General features: G+C 42.5%; 1 protein-coding gene across 11 annotated transcripts in view; it reads left to right on the top strand.

Annotated features, from left to right (window-relative positions):
* The window catches only part of chl1b (cell adhesion molecule L1-like b), a 75,352-nt gene that overhangs the window by 52,662 nt on the left and 4,528 nt on the right, over nt 1-18,162 (top strand). For 8 of the 11 annotated variants that reach the window (XM_064968904.1, XM_064968902.1, XM_064968908.1 and 5 more), the window contains 17 exons: nt 12-143; nt 234-374; nt 1,399-1,510; nt 1,926-2,092; nt 2,293-2,458; nt 2,576-2,700; nt 3,471-3,572; nt 3,888-4,085; nt 4,268-4,338; nt 5,125-5,347; nt 6,096-6,211; nt 6,471-6,675; nt 6,824-6,946; nt 8,219-8,398; nt 15,078-15,191; nt 15,426-15,587; nt 16,023-16,154. In XM_064968904.1, coding sequence (XP_064824976.1) covers nt 12-143; nt 234-374; nt 1,399-1,510; nt 1,926-2,092; nt 2,293-2,458; nt 2,576-2,700; nt 3,471-3,572; nt 3,888-4,085; nt 4,268-4,338; nt 5,125-5,347; nt 6,096-6,211; nt 6,471-6,675; nt 6,824-6,946; nt 8,219-8,398; nt 15,078-15,191; nt 15,426-15,587; nt 16,023-16,154 — 2,469 coding nt within the window. Of the gene's footprint in view, nt 1-11; nt 144-233; nt 375-1,398; nt 1,511-1,925; nt 2,093-2,292; nt 2,459-2,575; nt 2,701-3,470; nt 3,573-3,887; nt 4,086-4,267; nt 4,339-5,124; nt 5,348-6,095; nt 6,212-6,470; nt 6,676-6,823; nt 6,947-8,218; nt 8,399-11,087; nt 11,118-12,232; nt 12,305-15,077; nt 15,192-15,425; nt 15,588-16,022; nt 16,155-18,162 lie in introns of all 11 variants that reach the window. The other 3 variants (XM_064968911.1, XM_064968910.1, XM_064968913.1) reach the window with 3 other exon arrangements.

The following is an 18,162-nucleotide window of genomic DNA, read 5'->3' on the forward strand; positions in this document are numbered from 1 at the left end:
GCACTTTCCAGAGCCTCCTAAGTGGGTATCTGAGCCTGAGAGCCAGCTTAGTACGATTGGCTCAGACGTGCATATCAAGTGCTCTGCCACTGGCACTCCTCAGCCCACCATCCAATGGAGGGTGAATGGAAAACCTCTTAAGGGTATGTTCTCAGTCCTCAACAAGGCATGAGTGTCCTATTTCTAGCACTGCAAATTGGTGCACAGCTAATGGATTTCATTGTTGATTGCAGAGGTCCCAGCATCGAACAGAAAAGTGTTGGACGACACCATTGTCTTGCACAACGCCAAATCGATTGACAGTGCCGTCTATCAATGTGAGGCTTCCAACAGACATGGAACCCTACTGGCCAATGCCAATATCATGATCATGAGTAAGTTTTTATGGTGCTTCGTTGGCTTTACTCTCGACCTCTGAAAATAGCCTCTACTTTCCACTGAGGCTTGAAGTCCTAATGGTCACAAATAAATAGTTTCTACACCTCATCCTTCATCATTGTTTTTACCGGTCGTGCTCATCCATTCTGTTACCCACTAAGTATGGAATTGTATGATGATGAAAGGGCACTAAAGAATCCAACCAGTTGCTTGACATTGTCACGAGGCAGTGGAAGACTGTCTGTGAGTGGTGGTGTTTCTGGTCTGAAATCCGGCTCTGGCGCCAGAGCCCCTCGGGCCATGGAGAAGGAAGGGTTGTCTGAGCGCCACAGTCCTCCAGCCAGACTACCCACCCACATCCCCTGTCCCTGTTGATCAGCCCGCATGCTCCCAGGCATTTATTTCTATGCTAGCACGTTTCTCTACTCCATTCAGAATGCAATGCCACAACACTAAAATGGGCTCCTTTTTATAAGAGCAGATTAAAAATAAGTGCTCTCTTTGGCTTCTCAGAAATGTCTGGAGTTTGTCGCTAGTGACAAACTAGGAAGTTATTAAGCGGACTGTTTCTGGATTCAAAGTCACAGCTTTTTATTTTGGTTAACAATGGAATGAGACAGACAGGATGTTTTGGTTAGAAATGATAAGACACATTTATTTTAAATTTGGCACTCATTGTTCCACTTGTTTTCATTTTTTTTATTCTTTTTTATTTTATTTTCAAATTGTATGACAATCATCGTGACAGTCCAGCCTTTCTTTCAAAAGAAATGGAAGACAGTAACATTTTCACATCACTTGGTCTGCTTGATCAGTCTCCTTAGTTTGAATCTTAGCTATACAATCTTAGCTATACATTTTAATGGACCTTCTTAGTGTATCTTTGTAACCAATACTGCAGTACAGTCGGAGGGCCATTCCTCAATCCCTCCATATCTGTATGGAAGTTAGAAAATAAATCTCTCTCTCTCGTTCATGTCCCAAACCCTTATTCATTAACTGGGATGTCTCTCCCCACAGATCTGCCTCCTATGGTCCTGACAGAGGAAGGTCTGGAGTATTCAGCTGTGGAGGGAAAGAGTGTAGTCATGCACTGCAAGGTGTTCAGCTCTCCGCCCTCTATTGTAACCTGGTGAGTAGGCTCTCCCTAACCATAGCCTGGTCCCAGACCAGAATGTGTTTCAGCCAACTCATCCTACTCTTCTTGTCATGTCATCAATCATTAGCTCAAGCCCATACAAATGCTGGACTAGGATTCTCCAGCTCAAACCAGTCCTCTCAGAGGCCAGTAGAGAGCAGTAGATATCAATGTGTCATTACTAGATAACAATGTGTCAAAGTGTCATTAGGTGAGTACAGGATCCGTTTCTCTGTTGGTGCACCACTGTTTGCTGTGGAAATGTGCAGAAAGAAAAAACATCTTACACCTACACAGATACTTTAAGGGGCATTATTGCAGTATCTTCTTAAGTGCTCAGCAAGGTTCCTCTGTAATTGAATTAAATTGCAAGTGGAGACTTTAATTGATTGCTTTACATGTTGTACAGGAACAAGGATGACTCAACAGGGTCTGTGGAGGGACCAAGGTTTACAGTTCACCAGAATGGATCTTTGGAGATCCATAATGTGGAGAAAGAGGACATGGGCCAATACACATGTTACACCAAGAATACTGAAGGGAAGTCTGCTATAACTGCCTTACTGGATGTTAAAGGTATGAAACAAAATACAAGACGGCATGTGTTTAACACACAACTAGGGCCATATGATTTTCTAAATACAGTATGTGACCTGACGAGGAACAACTGCCTCATATAGTGTTTCCAGCTAAAGTCACATGGTTAGAAAAAAGAGGGGTCCTAAACACAACTCTTCACATGTAACTTATACAGTTGTGTGTTTCATCTATCCAAGATCCCACAAAGATATTCCAGGCCCCAGAGGACTTGCAGGTCCTAATAGGAACCACAGCCCAGCTCTCCTGCCTGGCGGTGTACGACATCTCCTTCAGTGGCGACTTTGAGATCGTGTGGGAGAAAGACGATATGGAGATAGCACTAAACCACACTGAGAATTCTGGGTAAGACGACACCTTTCTTACGGTGTCACAGATCCAAGCCTAGCCCAGGAAAGTTCACTTAGTTTTTTTAGATTGCACAGATCAATAGGTTGTCTCTCTTTTGTTTTCTGCCAATAGATATTTCTTAGAGGATGGCATACTGCAGATCGTCAACGTCAGCCACAGAGACCAGGGCGTGTACAAGTGTGTGGCCAGAACTCCAGTGGACCAGGACACTGCCTCTGCACTACTCATAGTGCTGGGTGAGAACATATGTCAAATACTGCACATCAAAACCTGGTCTGACCCCAACGGGTCAATGACCCCCAGCACAACAGAAATGCATAGCATGTCACAATATGAATCCATATGCCGAAGCCAAGCATTCCATGGCGTGGTACACAGAGCAGAACATGATTACACTGTGTGTCTTCAGACCTCGGCTCTGCATTTACAGAACAATGCCTTTACTTCATTTGCATCGCAGTTTTACATTTTGCTTTCTTTCCCATTGGTCAGTCTCTGACTGTTTCATGGTGCTTTTCCAGAGGATAAATCAAATCGTATTGTATTGGTCACATACACATGGTTAGCCGATGTTATTGCGAGTGTAGCCAAATGCTTGTGCTTCTTGTTCCGACACTGCAGCAATATCTAACAAGTAAACAAGTAATCTAACAATTCCACAACAACTACCTAATACACTCAAATCTAAGTAAAGGGATGGAATAAGAATATGTACATATAAATATATAAATATATGGATGAGCAATGGCCGAGCAGCATAGGCAAGATGCAATAGGTGGTGTAACAGTATATAAATATGGGATGAGTAAATGCAAGATATGTAAATGTCATCATTAAAGTGGCATTGATAAAGTGACTAGTGATCCATTTGTTAGTGTCCAATGATTTCAAGTCTGTATGTAGGCAGCAGCCTCTCTGTGTTAGTGATGTCTGTTTAACAGTCTGATGGATACAATGTCTTTGTGTGTTATCAAAGTAATGTCGTTGTGATGGTGGTGTTTTACAGATGTCCCCGATGCACCTGAGAACTTGGTGCTGTCTGAACACAAGGGCAGAAGTGTGAAGCTCAAATGGATCCCTGGGGATGACCACAACAGCTCAACCACTGGTAATAGTCAGTCTGGCTCTGCAAACAAAGTTCAGCTGCTTTGCGTGATTTAGGGAACAGCAGGCCTGTAGTATATACAATGATAATAACATGGCACATATTTACTAAGAAAATTGAATTAGTTCTTTATTATTGTGTAAGTCTCCTGTCAACATTCCAACACAAATGTGTCGTATTTGTTTGGGGGGAACAAGTTTCCTGCTTAGTGCAGGGTCTGAAGAGTTTGCTACGCAGGTGGCTGTTAGATAAGCAGCCCCTTTGGCAAAGGGCTTGGGCAGATTGGGGTCTGGTCTGTGTGTCTCACCCTGTGAACAGACTTCATTATTGAGTATGAGGAGAGCCAGTGGGAGCCAGGGAACTGGAACGAGCTTCAGAGAGTTCCAGGAAATCACGGTTCGGCAGTCCTCAAACTTTATGGACATGTTGACTATCGCTTTCGAGTGTCTGGAGTCAACGCGGTGGGTAGGGGGCGTCCCAGTGAGCCCACAGAAAGATACAAGACCCCTCCTGCAGGTAGGAAGTCCAGTTATGTTTTATCCTCTGACCCGCCTCTACTGCCCGTTGAACTTTGAAACACTCAAACATCTGAGATAATTGATTTCACTCTTAGGTCTCTCATGTGCACATTTCACAGGAGATTTATTTAACTAACAATTTCAATTCTGGCGAAATCCATATTTCTTCTCTACCACCAGCCCCTGACAAGAACCCTGAAAATATTAAAATCGAAGGTCATTTGGCACATGAAATGGATATCAACTGGGAGGTAAGAAACAGAATGGGGTTCCTTTAATGTTCCTTCCCTGCGTACGTACGCACCCCTCCGAGTATTGACTATTTCACAGCACTTACATTTTGGGGAAATCAAAGAATCTCTCTTTATTCATAGAGAAAATAAGCTTTAGTGTTATCCCTCAGAAATAAATCAAATATCCCTGCTTTTGATGTGTCGTATTGTGATGTATAACTTTAGAAAACCTATTTTTGATGGGTCATAGTGAATGGGATAGCTATCAAAGCAGTACATTGGGAACCTTTTATTAGAAAGTGAAAAGGAATGGAGGAGTACAGTAATGCAGTAATAAATTCTGCTTTATTGTAAAAAGATTCATCTCATCCCCACAAATTATCTTCCTGTCCTAGCAGAGTAATGCAACCTGAACTTCTGAATGTATGAGCTCCCTCATTGTTAATGATTTGCTTTTGTGGATAATAGTGTCTTATTCTATTTCCCATCATGGTCAGGCCATTGTGAGGGAAGCGCTAGATCGCTCTATAATCTCTACAGTCTGTGAAGTCCTAGACTGCTCCTTATATCAGAGGGGTGCCTCGGAGCTCCCTGGAGCCAGCACCCAGCCAATTGTCTTATTGTTTTACTGATTTTATATGATCAAATATTAGGATCCATGTGTATGGGCTTGGCCATGATAACCTCAAAATAGCCAGGGATGTAGAAGGAAATATAAAGAGCTCCTTGCTCGATTGTTCGAGTTCCTATTAAATTGTAATAATCTGTGTGTTACTGCTATTCTTACATTCCTCGCCCTTGCAGCCATTGTCCCCCATTGAACACAATGGGCCAGGCCTTGAATACAAGGTGAGCTATAAACGGCAGGATGTGGAGGAGGACTGGCACGAGCATGTGGTGAAAAGACACTCGTTTGTGGTGAAGGGCACTCCCACGTTCGTGCCCTATGAGGTCAGGATCCAGGCGAGGAACTACCAGGGATGGGGACCTGAACCCAAAGTGATGACTGGCTACTCTGGAGAGGACTGTGAGTGACTACTGTAAATGCAAAGAATGTATGTGAATTTCACAATAATAATACAATTCAGATGGATAAGGCCAGTACCGTATGGACCATTCAGCTTTGTGTGTGGTTGGCTCCAGTCCTTAAAATCTGGACTCTTTCTTCTTTAAAAGTGCTATAGATTTGTGAGCAGAATCCTAACCCACCAGCCAGAGTAGTTGATGAAATCCAATGTTTGCTTTGTGATATAAGCTCGTAGCTTGGTTGAGCGTCACTTTTATAGGGCCGATGTACCCTTTCACTCGTGCCAAAGTGAAAACTATCTTTTAGAACCATTTCATTCCATGCACTTTCTTATTTCTATCTTTATCTTTAGCTCTCTTTTGGATTTGCCCTCAGGATGTAACCTCAGGTCACATGTACCATCTCAACCTTGTTAACAACGTGTTGTCCTCCTTTAGAAGCTTTGTATTCCTTTGTCGTCATACTGCCTGGTATCATCGCTTAGGCAATAGCAGTGAGCCCAACACTAGTTCCCCCCTTGGTATATCACGTTATTTAGATTGCAGTCACTGATCTATAGATTATTATTTGATAGAGGTAAAGCTTTGAAGCACCTAAATACTCAACCCTGCCAATACTACACACATGATCTGGTGGATCATACACTGTAAAGCTGAGCTCACCCTTCACATGTTGGGCTGATCTTTACAGTACTCAGTGTGACATACGGGCTGAATGGACTGTGACGTGAGTGTGTTTGGCCCTGCAGTTCCCTCCGCGGCCCCTGATGATGTGGAGGTGGAGGTGATGAACAACTCGCTGGTCAAGGTCAGCTGGACGCGCGTTCACAAGGAAAAGCTGCATGGACATCTGGGAGGCTACAGGGTAATTCCTCAAAACAGCCCTGTAGCTTTAAAGACACAGTTTAAAAGGAGAGACCCTGACCTCGCTGGGTCTTCTGGCCCCCTCACCCAACTCTGTCTCCCTACTGCTGGCAGCCTCAATGTTCCCTTACACTCGGGGGAAAAAATATTATAACCAAGACCGCAGCATTTTTCTATGTATGAGCTGTTGTCTTTTTGTCACGTAAGTATGATCTGTTAGACCTATAACACCTGTGTCCCCTCTGTCATGGCGGTGTCAGATAAACTGGTGGCGGCTGCGTAGTCTGCTGGACTCAAAGAAGACTCACGGGAACAAACACACGCTGACATTCCCGGGGGACAGGAACCATGCCATGGTACCAGGGCTCGCGCCCTTCTCTGAGTACAGCCTCATCGTCATGACCTTCAACGGGCGAGGCAACGGGCCAGGCAGCCACGCCGTCAACTTCAAAACTCCCGAGGGAGGTAAGACATGAGGGGAGAGGTCTGGGGTGCCGTGGAACATATTGATTCAGTACTGTCCAATGGACGATAGAAAAGAACGATCTCGAGACACAAATATTGTGCTACACTGTCAAACTGCTTCCTACCTGTATATTCTTTTGTTTCCCAGTTCCAGAGGAAAACCCGGTTTTCAGGGTCACAGATGTTCAGAAGCACACCGTCGCTCTCACCTGGGCACCTCCTCTGGTTGCCAATGGAGTCGTCACAGGATACCGGCTAGAGTATCAGCTAAGTGTGTACAACTCTTTCCTCTTCCCCGTTGAACTGCAGTCTCTTACATGTACCAGCCGACCTTCATTCAAAGTGACTAGCGATTCCTTGATCTTACCACTAGGAGATAATGTTGTGCTTGTGAATGGTGCTTCAGCTCATTGCTGAGCGCGTTGTTAATGAGGTTTTAGAGTTTAGCTCCTACAGCTGGTGTTCAACTTTGGCCCTATTATAGAAATGTGAGAAAATGCATGCAGAGCTGTGATCCACAGGTTTAAGTCTCCCAGTGGTTGCATGAGAATATGATCCAATGTGGGGAAACTCAGATTAAAGTAATGAGGCTTGAATACAACTAAATGTTAAATGTATTTTATTGGATGGCATCAGAAAGCATGGAAGTGGATATCCAGTAGGATTTATTGATAGTATAACCCGGGATTGACCCCCTTTGGTGGAAAGAGGGGTCAGTGTCGGGTTGGGGTGTGACACACTGGCCTGTGTGGTGTGTCATGATCCGGCCCCAGCAGCGCTGACCAAGGCCAGCGTGTCACAGCCTTTTAAGGTCTTTGTTAGTGACCCGATACCGTCCACTGGGGCCTTCACCACAACCACCGACCCAGATTAATCCCAAAGGAAACAGTCACTGGACATGACGTGCGTGTGTATGTGTCCCACTCTTCAACCCCTGGCCTGAAACAATAATGATGATGAGGCTAATTACAATGTTTTAAAGACTGCATTGCACAGCAACTCTCACTAAAGGTTTGGGATTTTGCCACTGCACAAGAGGGCCAAACGTGTCATGCTGTATTTCAGAAGAAGGGACGTTTACATTGTGCAAGTGTGATGAAGCTGATGGACTCTTTTGAAGTGAGGGGTCTTTGAAGTCCCCTTGAAGGAACTCATGTGTGAAATGTTGAGGATAATGCACACAGCTGTCAGCATGACACCGGGAGGAAGCACCAGAGGAATTTAAAGGCTGCTGCACAGCTGTTCCAGGGCTGAGCCCAGCATCTTAGAGGGCCTTGCTAACTACATTTTTCACAGGTTTCACAGAAACCTACACTGTTACACTGAGGCCCAGTTCCACTGCTAGGGAGGGCTGAACCAACTCACAATGCAGATCACATGTTGTACATTCTTACATAGCGTGGTCATGTATTCATCAAACCCCCAAGATATCATGTGTCCTTTTCAGATGATCTATCATGGGCTTCTTTTCTCCTTGGTGTTTCAGAGAGACACCTCTGTGTCCATTTACACAATGTTTAATCCAGTCTATGTGTGTGTTTAGTCAACGACACAGAGGAGGTGGGTGTCCTGCAGTCGATGGACATCAGCAGCCCGGACACCACCTCGTGTGTCCTGCGGAACCTCGAGGCCGTCAGCAGGTACAAGTTCTACCTGCGCTCCTGCACCAGGGTGGGCTGTGGGCCCCAGGTCAGCGAGGAGAGCACCACCACACCTGTAGCGCGTAAGTCACAAAGGCCAGGATGTTGCCTGTGCAGATGGGGGATGCTGGAGGACGTTTTATAGGGACAGAAAGGGGGCATGGATTTAGGGTTGGGGGTAATGGCGAGATGTGATAGCCAGACTTTGGGATGAGGTACTCTGTAGATGACCAAGCCGTTTCAGTAATGTATTAGCTCAGGGAATATGATACTGGCTCCATCTGCCAGGCTTTTCATATCTCTATCTAAGTAATTTTTGTGGTTAAACAATATCATAAGGGTGTGAGAAGGGGTTTCATTCATCATTGTCATAAAAGAGCAAGTGTTTATTGATTTAAAGGGGAAAGCAAGCTATGAAACAACCAGCTGGAGAAGAGATTTGCCTTCGGCAAGTGAAACTGTATATTTTCTATATAATATTGTATTATTATATAGGAATTGGTAAGGTAAGTCAATTGCCCGCCATTGCAGTATGTTTGGTTCATGCACATGATACATCATTTTCATTTTATAAAACGCAGTATATTGTCATTTCTATTTCACACAAGTAATATGTACCCTTCTGAGTCTGTGGGAGTGTAGATAAGGGGGTGGCACCAGTCAAATATAATTAGAATCTAATGAAAATAAGCAAGTGCACTTGAATTTGTAATGGAGAGTCTGTACTGTACTCTGAGGTGCCACAACACACACAGCCTCTGTCCAACAATAGTAATAATTCATTTGGGTCCTCTCTAATAGCACATTTTAGTAATTTAGCAGACACTCTTATCCAGAGCATCTTACAGGAGCAATTAGGGTTAAGTGCCTTTCTCAAGGTTACATCGACAGATTTCTCACCAAGTCCGCTCAGGGATGCGAACCAGCGACCTTTGTGTTACTGGCCCAACGCTCATAACTGATAGGCTACCTGCAAGTAAGGGCTTTCACATTGAAATAAATGTACAGTATAACAAAACATATTCAATCCTATTCAATCTCAGTAAGCAGGCTTCTGGGATGAATTAAAAACATCAAATTTGGTGTGCTGCGAGAATGCATGTTTAGATTTGTTTACTTATTTTTTTATTTAACCTTTATTTAACTAGGCAAGGCAGTTAAGAACAAATTATTATTTACAATGACGGCCAAACCCGGGACAATTGTACACCGCCCTATGGGACTCCCAATCACGGGCCGGTTGTGAGACAGCCTGAAATCAAACCAGGGTCTGTAGTGACACCTCTAGCACTGAGATGCAGTGCCTTACACTGCTACGCCACTCAGGAGCCCAAACAAAACTTAACAAAATGTTGTTATGGTCTGAAAACAAAATAAACATAATTTTGTGTGGGAGTAATGTTATATTGCTTTGGATGTATATCCTGTAAATGTTTCTTCGTCTGTCCCCATAAGAGAACCCTACTTCATTTACACACATTTATGTAGGGTAACATTTTGCATCTTTTTCATGCTTATGTTGTGGTTGGTGTCTGCATATGCTTTCCCTATGCCATGCAAATGTACACTGAGCAAAAATATAAACGCAAAGTGTTGATCCCATGTTTCATGAGCTGAAATAAAAGATTGCAAAAATGTTCCATAATCACAAAAAGCTTATTTCGCTCAAATTTTCGGAACAAATTCGCTTACATCCCTGTTAGTGAGCATTTGTCGTTTGCCAAGATAAACCATCCACCTGACAGGTGTGGAATATCAAGAAGCTGATTAAACAGCGTGACCATTACACAGGTGCACCTTGTGCTGGTGACAATAAAAGACCACTCTAAAATGTGCAGTTTTGTCACAAAACACAATGCCACAGATGTCTCCAGTATTGGGGGAGCATGCAATTGGCATGCTGACTGCAGGAATGTCCACCAGAGCTATTGCCAGATAATTGAATCTTAATTTCTCTACCATAAGACTCCACGTCCAACTCGCCTCACAACCGCAGACCAAGTGTATGCCGTCGTGTGGTCAAGGGGTTTGCTAATGTCAACGTTGTGAACAAAGGGAAACAAATGCATTTTATTGATGGCAATTTGAATGCACAGAGATACCGTGACGAGATCCTGAGGCCCATTGTTGTGCCGTTCATCCGCCGCCATCACCTTATTTTTCAGCATGACAATGCATGGCCCCATGTTGCAAGGATCTGTACACAATTCCTGGAAGATGAATATGTCCCAGTTCTTCCATGGCCTGCATACTCACCAGGCATGTCACACATTGAGCATGTTTGTGATGCTCTGGATCGATGTGTGCGACAGTGTGTTCCATTTCCCGCCAATATCCAGCAACTTCACACAGACATTGAAGAGGAGTGGGACAACATTCCACAGCCCACAGTCAACAGCCTGATCAACTCTGCGATGGAGATGTGTCGCGCTGCATGAGACAAATGCTAGTCACACAAGCTACTGACTGGTTTTCTGATCCACGCACCAACCTTTTTTTTTTTAAAGTATCTGTGACCAACAGATGCATATCTATATTCCCAATCATGTGAAATACATAGATTAGGGCCTAATGAATTTATTTATATTGACTGATTTCTTTATTTGAACTGTTACTCAGAAAGATCTTAGAAATTGTTGCATGTTACAGTTGTGTTTTTGTTCAGTATATTTAAGGCGTTTAACTTATGCCATTGAAAATAATGTCAACAACTTTCAATACATTTACCTGCTTGGCAATGCTTTCCTTTTTTCTTTTTCCTCTCTTCACCAGCTTCAACAGCGGTATCCACTGTCAACTTCAGTATGTAGATTTCTGTTCATGTGCAGTAAAAAACAACCACTGTACTCTAACGCTGTCGCAAGTCACGCCCTCGGGTATATTAACTGTGTCGATGTATTACTGTATGAGTCGGCAGTTCATTAGTTGTATCACATCCTTTGTGGATAGTTGAGTAGAACTGTAGCTCTCTCTTTCCATTTCTGAGAAATACTCGTACTGTTCTTTTCATATAGCTGTTAGCATGATTTCTGTCAGCTATAGTTTCTTTAACATAGACTAGCTGTGAGAGCATGAATATGGATAAAGGGTGATAAACGGGTGGGAGGTGACAGCTCCAGACAGCTCCTGGCCCTGCCTGGCTCCATGGTTGAATGGGTCAAGCAGGCATTTAGCAAAAGTTACTGAATCTGATGTCGGCAACAATTAAGACCTTTTTAATATTTCACACAAATACGAAACTAAAATGATGCAGATACTCCTCTCGTCTGTGAATAATTGCCCTTGTCTGTTGCGTGCCCTTGCCATCAGCGCTGAGCACTCTGATGCCTCCTTTCATTAGTAGACCAATACAGACTACCCTGTTTTCAGACAAAAGTTTGTGGTTTTCTCTGCAATAACAAATGGTAATGAGTATCCTGATTATAAATTCATATGAATCCGATCTCATTAGTGAATCTCTAAATGAATATTGACTTGTGTTCTAACAACGGCAGGATCAATGCCACCTGTATTACAAAAGCAACGGGATCAAATTAAGCTTTAAGTGCAACATACAGGAAGGATATCAGACAGGCATCTCTATTGTAGTGTCATTCAGCGTTCAAATGATGGCGTCTTTGCCTCAAACTGAACAGTGGAATAGTCACTTCCTGTAGTACAAATTATTACCAATGATCATATCTAGCCAAAAATTACACCTTGTTTCCTAATTCTTTGATGGTATGCATTGCTCTGTAGTAGTAACCTCCCTGACTAGTCATTATAGTAGACATATATGTAGACTAGAAACTAACGTCAGCTCACTTTACCCATAGTTGTAGTGTACTAACAATTCTACTAGTAGTCAGTAGACAGTAGCCCCCCCCCCTTCACTCCAAAAAATTGCCAATAATCTCAAGATTTGTCTTTCTTTTCAGGCCAGTCTGCCTCCCCCTCACCTCCAAGCACTGCAGTCTCCCACGTGTCCAATGCCACCCATTCCAACATAGGTATTCATGTCACCAATTGTGCTCCGTATGGTCATGATAGTCATAGGTGGAAAAACTGTCAACTCTAGTGATCGCTATGACACAAATCCTCTATTTTGAGCTTAACTTCAATCAATGAAAAACTAGCCTCAGCATCGATGTTGAGTTAAAGTCCAGCAAACGGCTCAACAAGCTCATCAACAGACAGTCACGTTATTGAATCTATTCCATACCCGGAGGTGTGAGTGTAGTGTGTTGTAGTTCAAACAGGGCAAATATGTCTAATTGTCAAGGATTGATTTTTTTGGGGGGGGCCCAGTCCTCTTACACGGCAGAATATTGACCAAACAGTCACCTGAACATTTCCATGTAACCTTCAACTGGGTGACCAACAATAGTGCTGTGGGGCAAGCAAATGTCCATAGCACCATTTGAGCTGAGGAAAGTGTCGGCTTAGCCAGGCAGAGTAAGGAGGAGGTGTGAGCTCTTAAAGAGACGGTAATATTTAGGGGACTGAGATAAGTGGATAAATTGAAAGCTGTTGAAAGCCGTAGATCAGAATATTTCTGTGTACTGGGGCACTCCTTTTATAGAACTCCCTGACTTTGAAGAGCCATCTTTCAGGCATTGTGGCAGGGCCAGGGCTGCGCTCCCTGCTGTGACAGCAGATGCTTTCTGCAGCCTTTAATACCAGGCTGAGAAGCGCGGTGACAAACACGCCAAGCCCTGGGATATTTTTAGTCAGGCCCCGTGTCACTTAGTCATCATACTAAGCGAATGATGGGAATTACCATAGTTACGAAGTCATACATCAGCATTACCCACGGTGTGTCATTTGTGCTCACAGGGATAGGCAGCACAGACACAGGTGTCCTTGTGTACTGAATTATCACCTGAGAAAATAATGACACTTGAGCATGAGACCGTCACAGATTTGCATGTATGCCTGAGGGAAATGAAGGGGATTGGTTGCTGTTGACCGGGTCAAACCATAGCTTTCTTTTACCAACTTTAGCAATATGGAGTGATGCATGATTCTCACCATCACTCCAGGTGCAGTGGTTCTTTGATTTATTCTTGGAGTATCAGAGTCTTCAGAGTCTTTATTAGTCTGTTGTTGTCTAATGTATTCACCACAGTGTACCTGAGAACAGTGTACCTGCAGTGAGGCAAAGGGACTTACTAACCTCTGATATTTAACATTCCCATTGAAGTGTTTACTGTTGTAGAAGAAAATCTCAATTTTGTACTTGGACCCTTCTACATGAACCCCTCCACATCTTAAGCATGTTTTCTATAGGGGTCTGTACACTGATTGTACAAGACATTATAATATTGTGTATTTTTTGCCCTGAGAACCGCCTCAATTTGTCCTTTGGGAGGTGGACCATTCTTGACACACACGGGAAACCCCACAGCGTTGCAGTTCTTGACACACTCAAACCTACTACCATACCCGTTCAAAGGCACTTCAATCATTATATTGCTCTGAATGGCACACACACAACCCATGTCTCAATTGTCTCGAGGCTTAAACATCCTTCTTTAACCTGTCTCCTCCCCTTCATCTACACTGATTGAAGTGGATTTAACAAGTGACATCAATAAGGGATCATATCTTTCACCTGGATGCACCTGGTCCGTCAGTCATGGAAGGAGCTGGTGTTCTTAATGTTTAGCACACTCAGTGTACCGTACATATGTATTGCAGCAGGGTAAATCTATCTGATTTGAAAAGGGAGAGCAGTCAGTGGTATTGCTTAAGAAAATGAACACACAGAGTCAATAAGCAGCGTTTTGCTTTGTTCTTTCGTCTGCAGGTTTCAGTGGGTGCGTGCTATCTATAGATTTCCATTCAGCTTTGCGGACTTTCCTTGTCAAAACATTTCCATATCATTGTACTGTAAACTCTCCTTCCAGACTCATAGCAAACATCTCCAATCGAAAATCAAATCTAGAGTCGGCTTTCTATTCCGCAACAAAGCCTCCTTCACTCACGCCGCCAAACTTACCCTAGTAAAACTGACTATCCTACCGATCCTCGACTTTGGCGATGTCATCTACAAAATAGCTTCCAACACTCTACTCAGCAAACTGGATGCAGTTTATCACAGTGCCATTTGTCACTAAAGCACCTTATACCACCCACCACTGCGACCTGTATGCTCTAGTCGGCTGGCCCTCGCTACATATTCGTCGCCAGACCCACTGGCTCCAGGTCATCTACAAGTCCATGCTAGGTAAAGCTCCGCCTTATCTCAGTTCACTGGTCACGATGGCAACACCCACCCGTAGCACACACTCAAGCAGGTGTATCTCACTGATCATCCCTAAAGCCAACACCTCATTTGGCCGCCTTTCGTTCCAGTTCTCTGCTGCCTGTGACTGGAACGAATTGCAAAAATCGCTGAAGTTGGAGACTTTTATCTCCCTCACCAACTTGGCCAGGTCTTATCTTGGCCAGGTCGCAGTTGCAAATGAGAACTTGTTCTCAACTAGCCTACCTGGTTAAATAAAGGTGAAATAAAACATTTAAAAAAAGTAGTTTCCCTTTGGCAATTTCATTACAATTGATTCATGAAATGCTGTTGATAAGCCTTCACTCTGTGTCCTACAGTAATATTAGGAATGAAACACATAAGCAAATGGATTGACTTAATCAACAACTCTCTGGCCAGCTTCCGATCCAATGTTTTTTTGTTGTTGGTGTGCATGTAATCTGTCTTCTCGTTACTATCCTTTACTAACCCTGTTCTGCCATTTCTCCCCTTTCCCCCCCTCATCTGTCTGTCAGTCCCAGCCCTGTTGAATATTAGTTCCTCAGTTAGTGACAACTTTGCAAATATCAGCTGGATTCCGGGAAGCGAGCAAACCGATTCAGAGTTTTATGTTGCATATGTGAACAACCGTAAGCACATATTACTTCTCTGTCCATTTGTAGTCTATTTTATAGTGATACATGTTTAAGGTGATTTTGAATGTATTGGTAACATCTGAGAAATCTGTATTCCATATTACTGTTAACGTTACATGCTAGAAATGTTGTTCTGTGTTATTTCATCGAACTCTCTGTAAGTAACCTTTAACCCTTGAACCTTCGCCCCTCATGAGTACTAACCTTCCCTGATTGTGCACCTTATAGGTAAAGGTAACTGGAAGATCTCTGAGGCAGTAAACACCTCTAAGACTTTCCACATCATTGAGGGGCTGGAGCCTGGGACTGCGTACACTGTGCGCCTTATGACTAACAACTGGGTTGATAATTCTAGTATTTTTGAAGATGTAATCAGGACCAGGGATAAAGGTGAGCAGGGATGCCACAGGAAAAGAAGCAACCCCCCCCCTCATCCAACCCCACCACCTACATCAGCACCACAACCAATTGATGTCTTATTGAGTACTAGGTCTATGCAGGTGCACCATTGTCCTTGAACGTGTCTCAAGGTGTTATGCATGGTTTTCTCAGTGTCAATAGGATTCCCCCCCCCCCCAAAAAAAAAAAAAATATTCTGTGTGACTTGGTGAATGAATTTCTGTTTGAACAGCCTCTTCAGTTGATTAATTAGACAAGGGGATTAGCTGTTTAATATTAATACTGGTACATTTCCATTTCAGCGTAACCTGCTGCCTCTCTGCCTCTGCATCAGATAGACTTTGTCGATGTAAACATTCAATTAAGTGTCCTCGGGAAAGGCAGGGTCAAGTCAATGTCAAAGAGTTGTGTTGTTGTTCTCCTCAGGTCTGGCAAGCATCCATGGAGGAATCTCCACCCAGGGCTGGTTCATCGGGCTGATGTGTGCCGTGGCTGTCCTCACACTCATTGTGTTAATCGCCTGCTTTGTCAACAGAAATAAAGGAGGGAAATATGCTGGTAGGTGCTCACTCTCAAACACACACACACACACACACACTGCACCTTATGAATGTTAACTAATCATTACACAAGGCATCATTATATTTCCATTTAGAGTCCTCGTTACAAAAGAGAAATGATACATCACTCTGGACACCGTTATAGATATACTTAAGCTGATGTGTTATTATTTGTAGAAATATACATCACACCACTGCTCAAAATGTCAACGCTGATATATTTAGAGTGTAATGGGAACTTGAATTAATGGGAGCATATGCATTTGTATTCATAACATTTAAATACAGCATATCATATTTGGAATATGCTGAATTTGAATAACAAAGCATACAATGCACAAAATACACAGAAGATATGCAAATGTTATGGTCACATGCCAGTGGTGGGGTGATGCCATAAGGACCAGCCAGGGTATCTTAATGCCAGTCCTGTCTGTGGGGGATGGGGGGGATTTTACAGTACCTTTCATCTTTATACACTTATTGGTCTCGGCTAATCGCCTATCATGTCAGAAAGACAGTCTAAATCACAGGGCTTTGTTCTGTGTTGCCTTCATTAAGCACTACCTCCTGCACTTTCACTGATAGTAAGCTTCCCACTTTGAAAGGAGGATTTAGTTGTTACTCATATTGTAAATGTTACTGACATCAAGCACTGAGTATGTTATTACTTCAGAATGTGAGAGAACTTGTAAGGCATTTTAACAGAACATTATTGTGTCTTCATCAATCATTACAATAAAAAAATTAAAAATAAAATAAACACGTGTACGAAAAAACAAATTACAGCTATTTTTTTACCACATGAGTCAGACACGTGGTTTTCGGACACTTGCATGGATTTTTGACATGTACATTTTTAATGTTTATTTTTCATATGTGACACGTTTCATTAGAACCCGTGTCTCCAATGGGAGAAGCCAACGTCATGACCATTAAACCAAGCGAGTCGACACTTTTTCTCTTCCAATGTATATTTATTATACATTTCTCACAAGCTCTGAATATGAATAATTCAGAATAGGGCAGTCAAACGTTTAACATTTTTGTCAAGTTGCTGTAATTTAAGATGTTTTTATAAAAAGCATTGACTTCTTGATTTTGTCCAAAGTAACAGTTAGCAAAATCAGCTAAATTAATAAAGCACACTTTCTTTAACCTCAATTTCAACTTATTTTGACTTAGCATGGTTGTTTTTAGCTTTATCGAGGATGTATTTTGGATGATTCAGTGTATTTTGATTAATGCAATTAATCATGATTTTAACTTGAGTTTAACTCGAGATAACTGATTAACTCTGACAGCCCTAATTCTAAATCAAAAGTATCCGTTTACATTAATTCCAAAAGCAAACAAATTCACACATTTTCAAATACATTAAAATCCCCTTTAGGCCTGTTTATTAAATGTAACAAAAAGCAATGGACAGTTAACAATAACAGAAGCGAAAAATAGCTAAATAGGACAACATCGAAGGCTAGCTATCACCTATCATTAAGTTAGCTAGCGTTTTTTTAGTTAGCATACAAATTTCATAAAACCTTTTAAAATACAAATCATTAGAGTGATTAATATGTAGACATGTAAATACACTCAATATGAGCCCTTGTTTATAAAGATAACAACAATATCCTCCGAAATGCCATGTTGTTCTCGTTGACTTACACACAAAAGTGAACTAGCTAGCTAGTTACTTAGCTTGGCTACACTCATGTGAATGGGAAAATCTTACTCGTATAAACAAGGGCTCATATTGAGTGTATTTACATGTGTACATATTAATCACGCTAATGATTTGTATTTTAGGTTACTATTTATTAAATTTGAATCCATTGATCACATGCTAACTACACAAGTGTGGTGGCAGGTAGCCTAGTGGTTAGTGCGTTGGGCCAGTACCCAAAAGGTTGCTAGATCGAATCCCTGAGCTGACAACATAAAAATCTGTTTTTCTGCCCCTGAACAAGGCAGTTAACTCACTGTTCCTAGGATGTAATTGCAAATAA

Source organism: Oncorhynchus masou, chromosome 6, assembly GCF_036934945.1.
Source record: "Oncorhynchus masou masou isolate Uvic2021 chromosome 6, UVic_Omas_1.1, whole genome shotgun sequence".
NCBI lineage: Eukaryota > Metazoa > Chordata > Actinopteri > Salmoniformes > Salmonidae > Oncorhynchus > Oncorhynchus masou.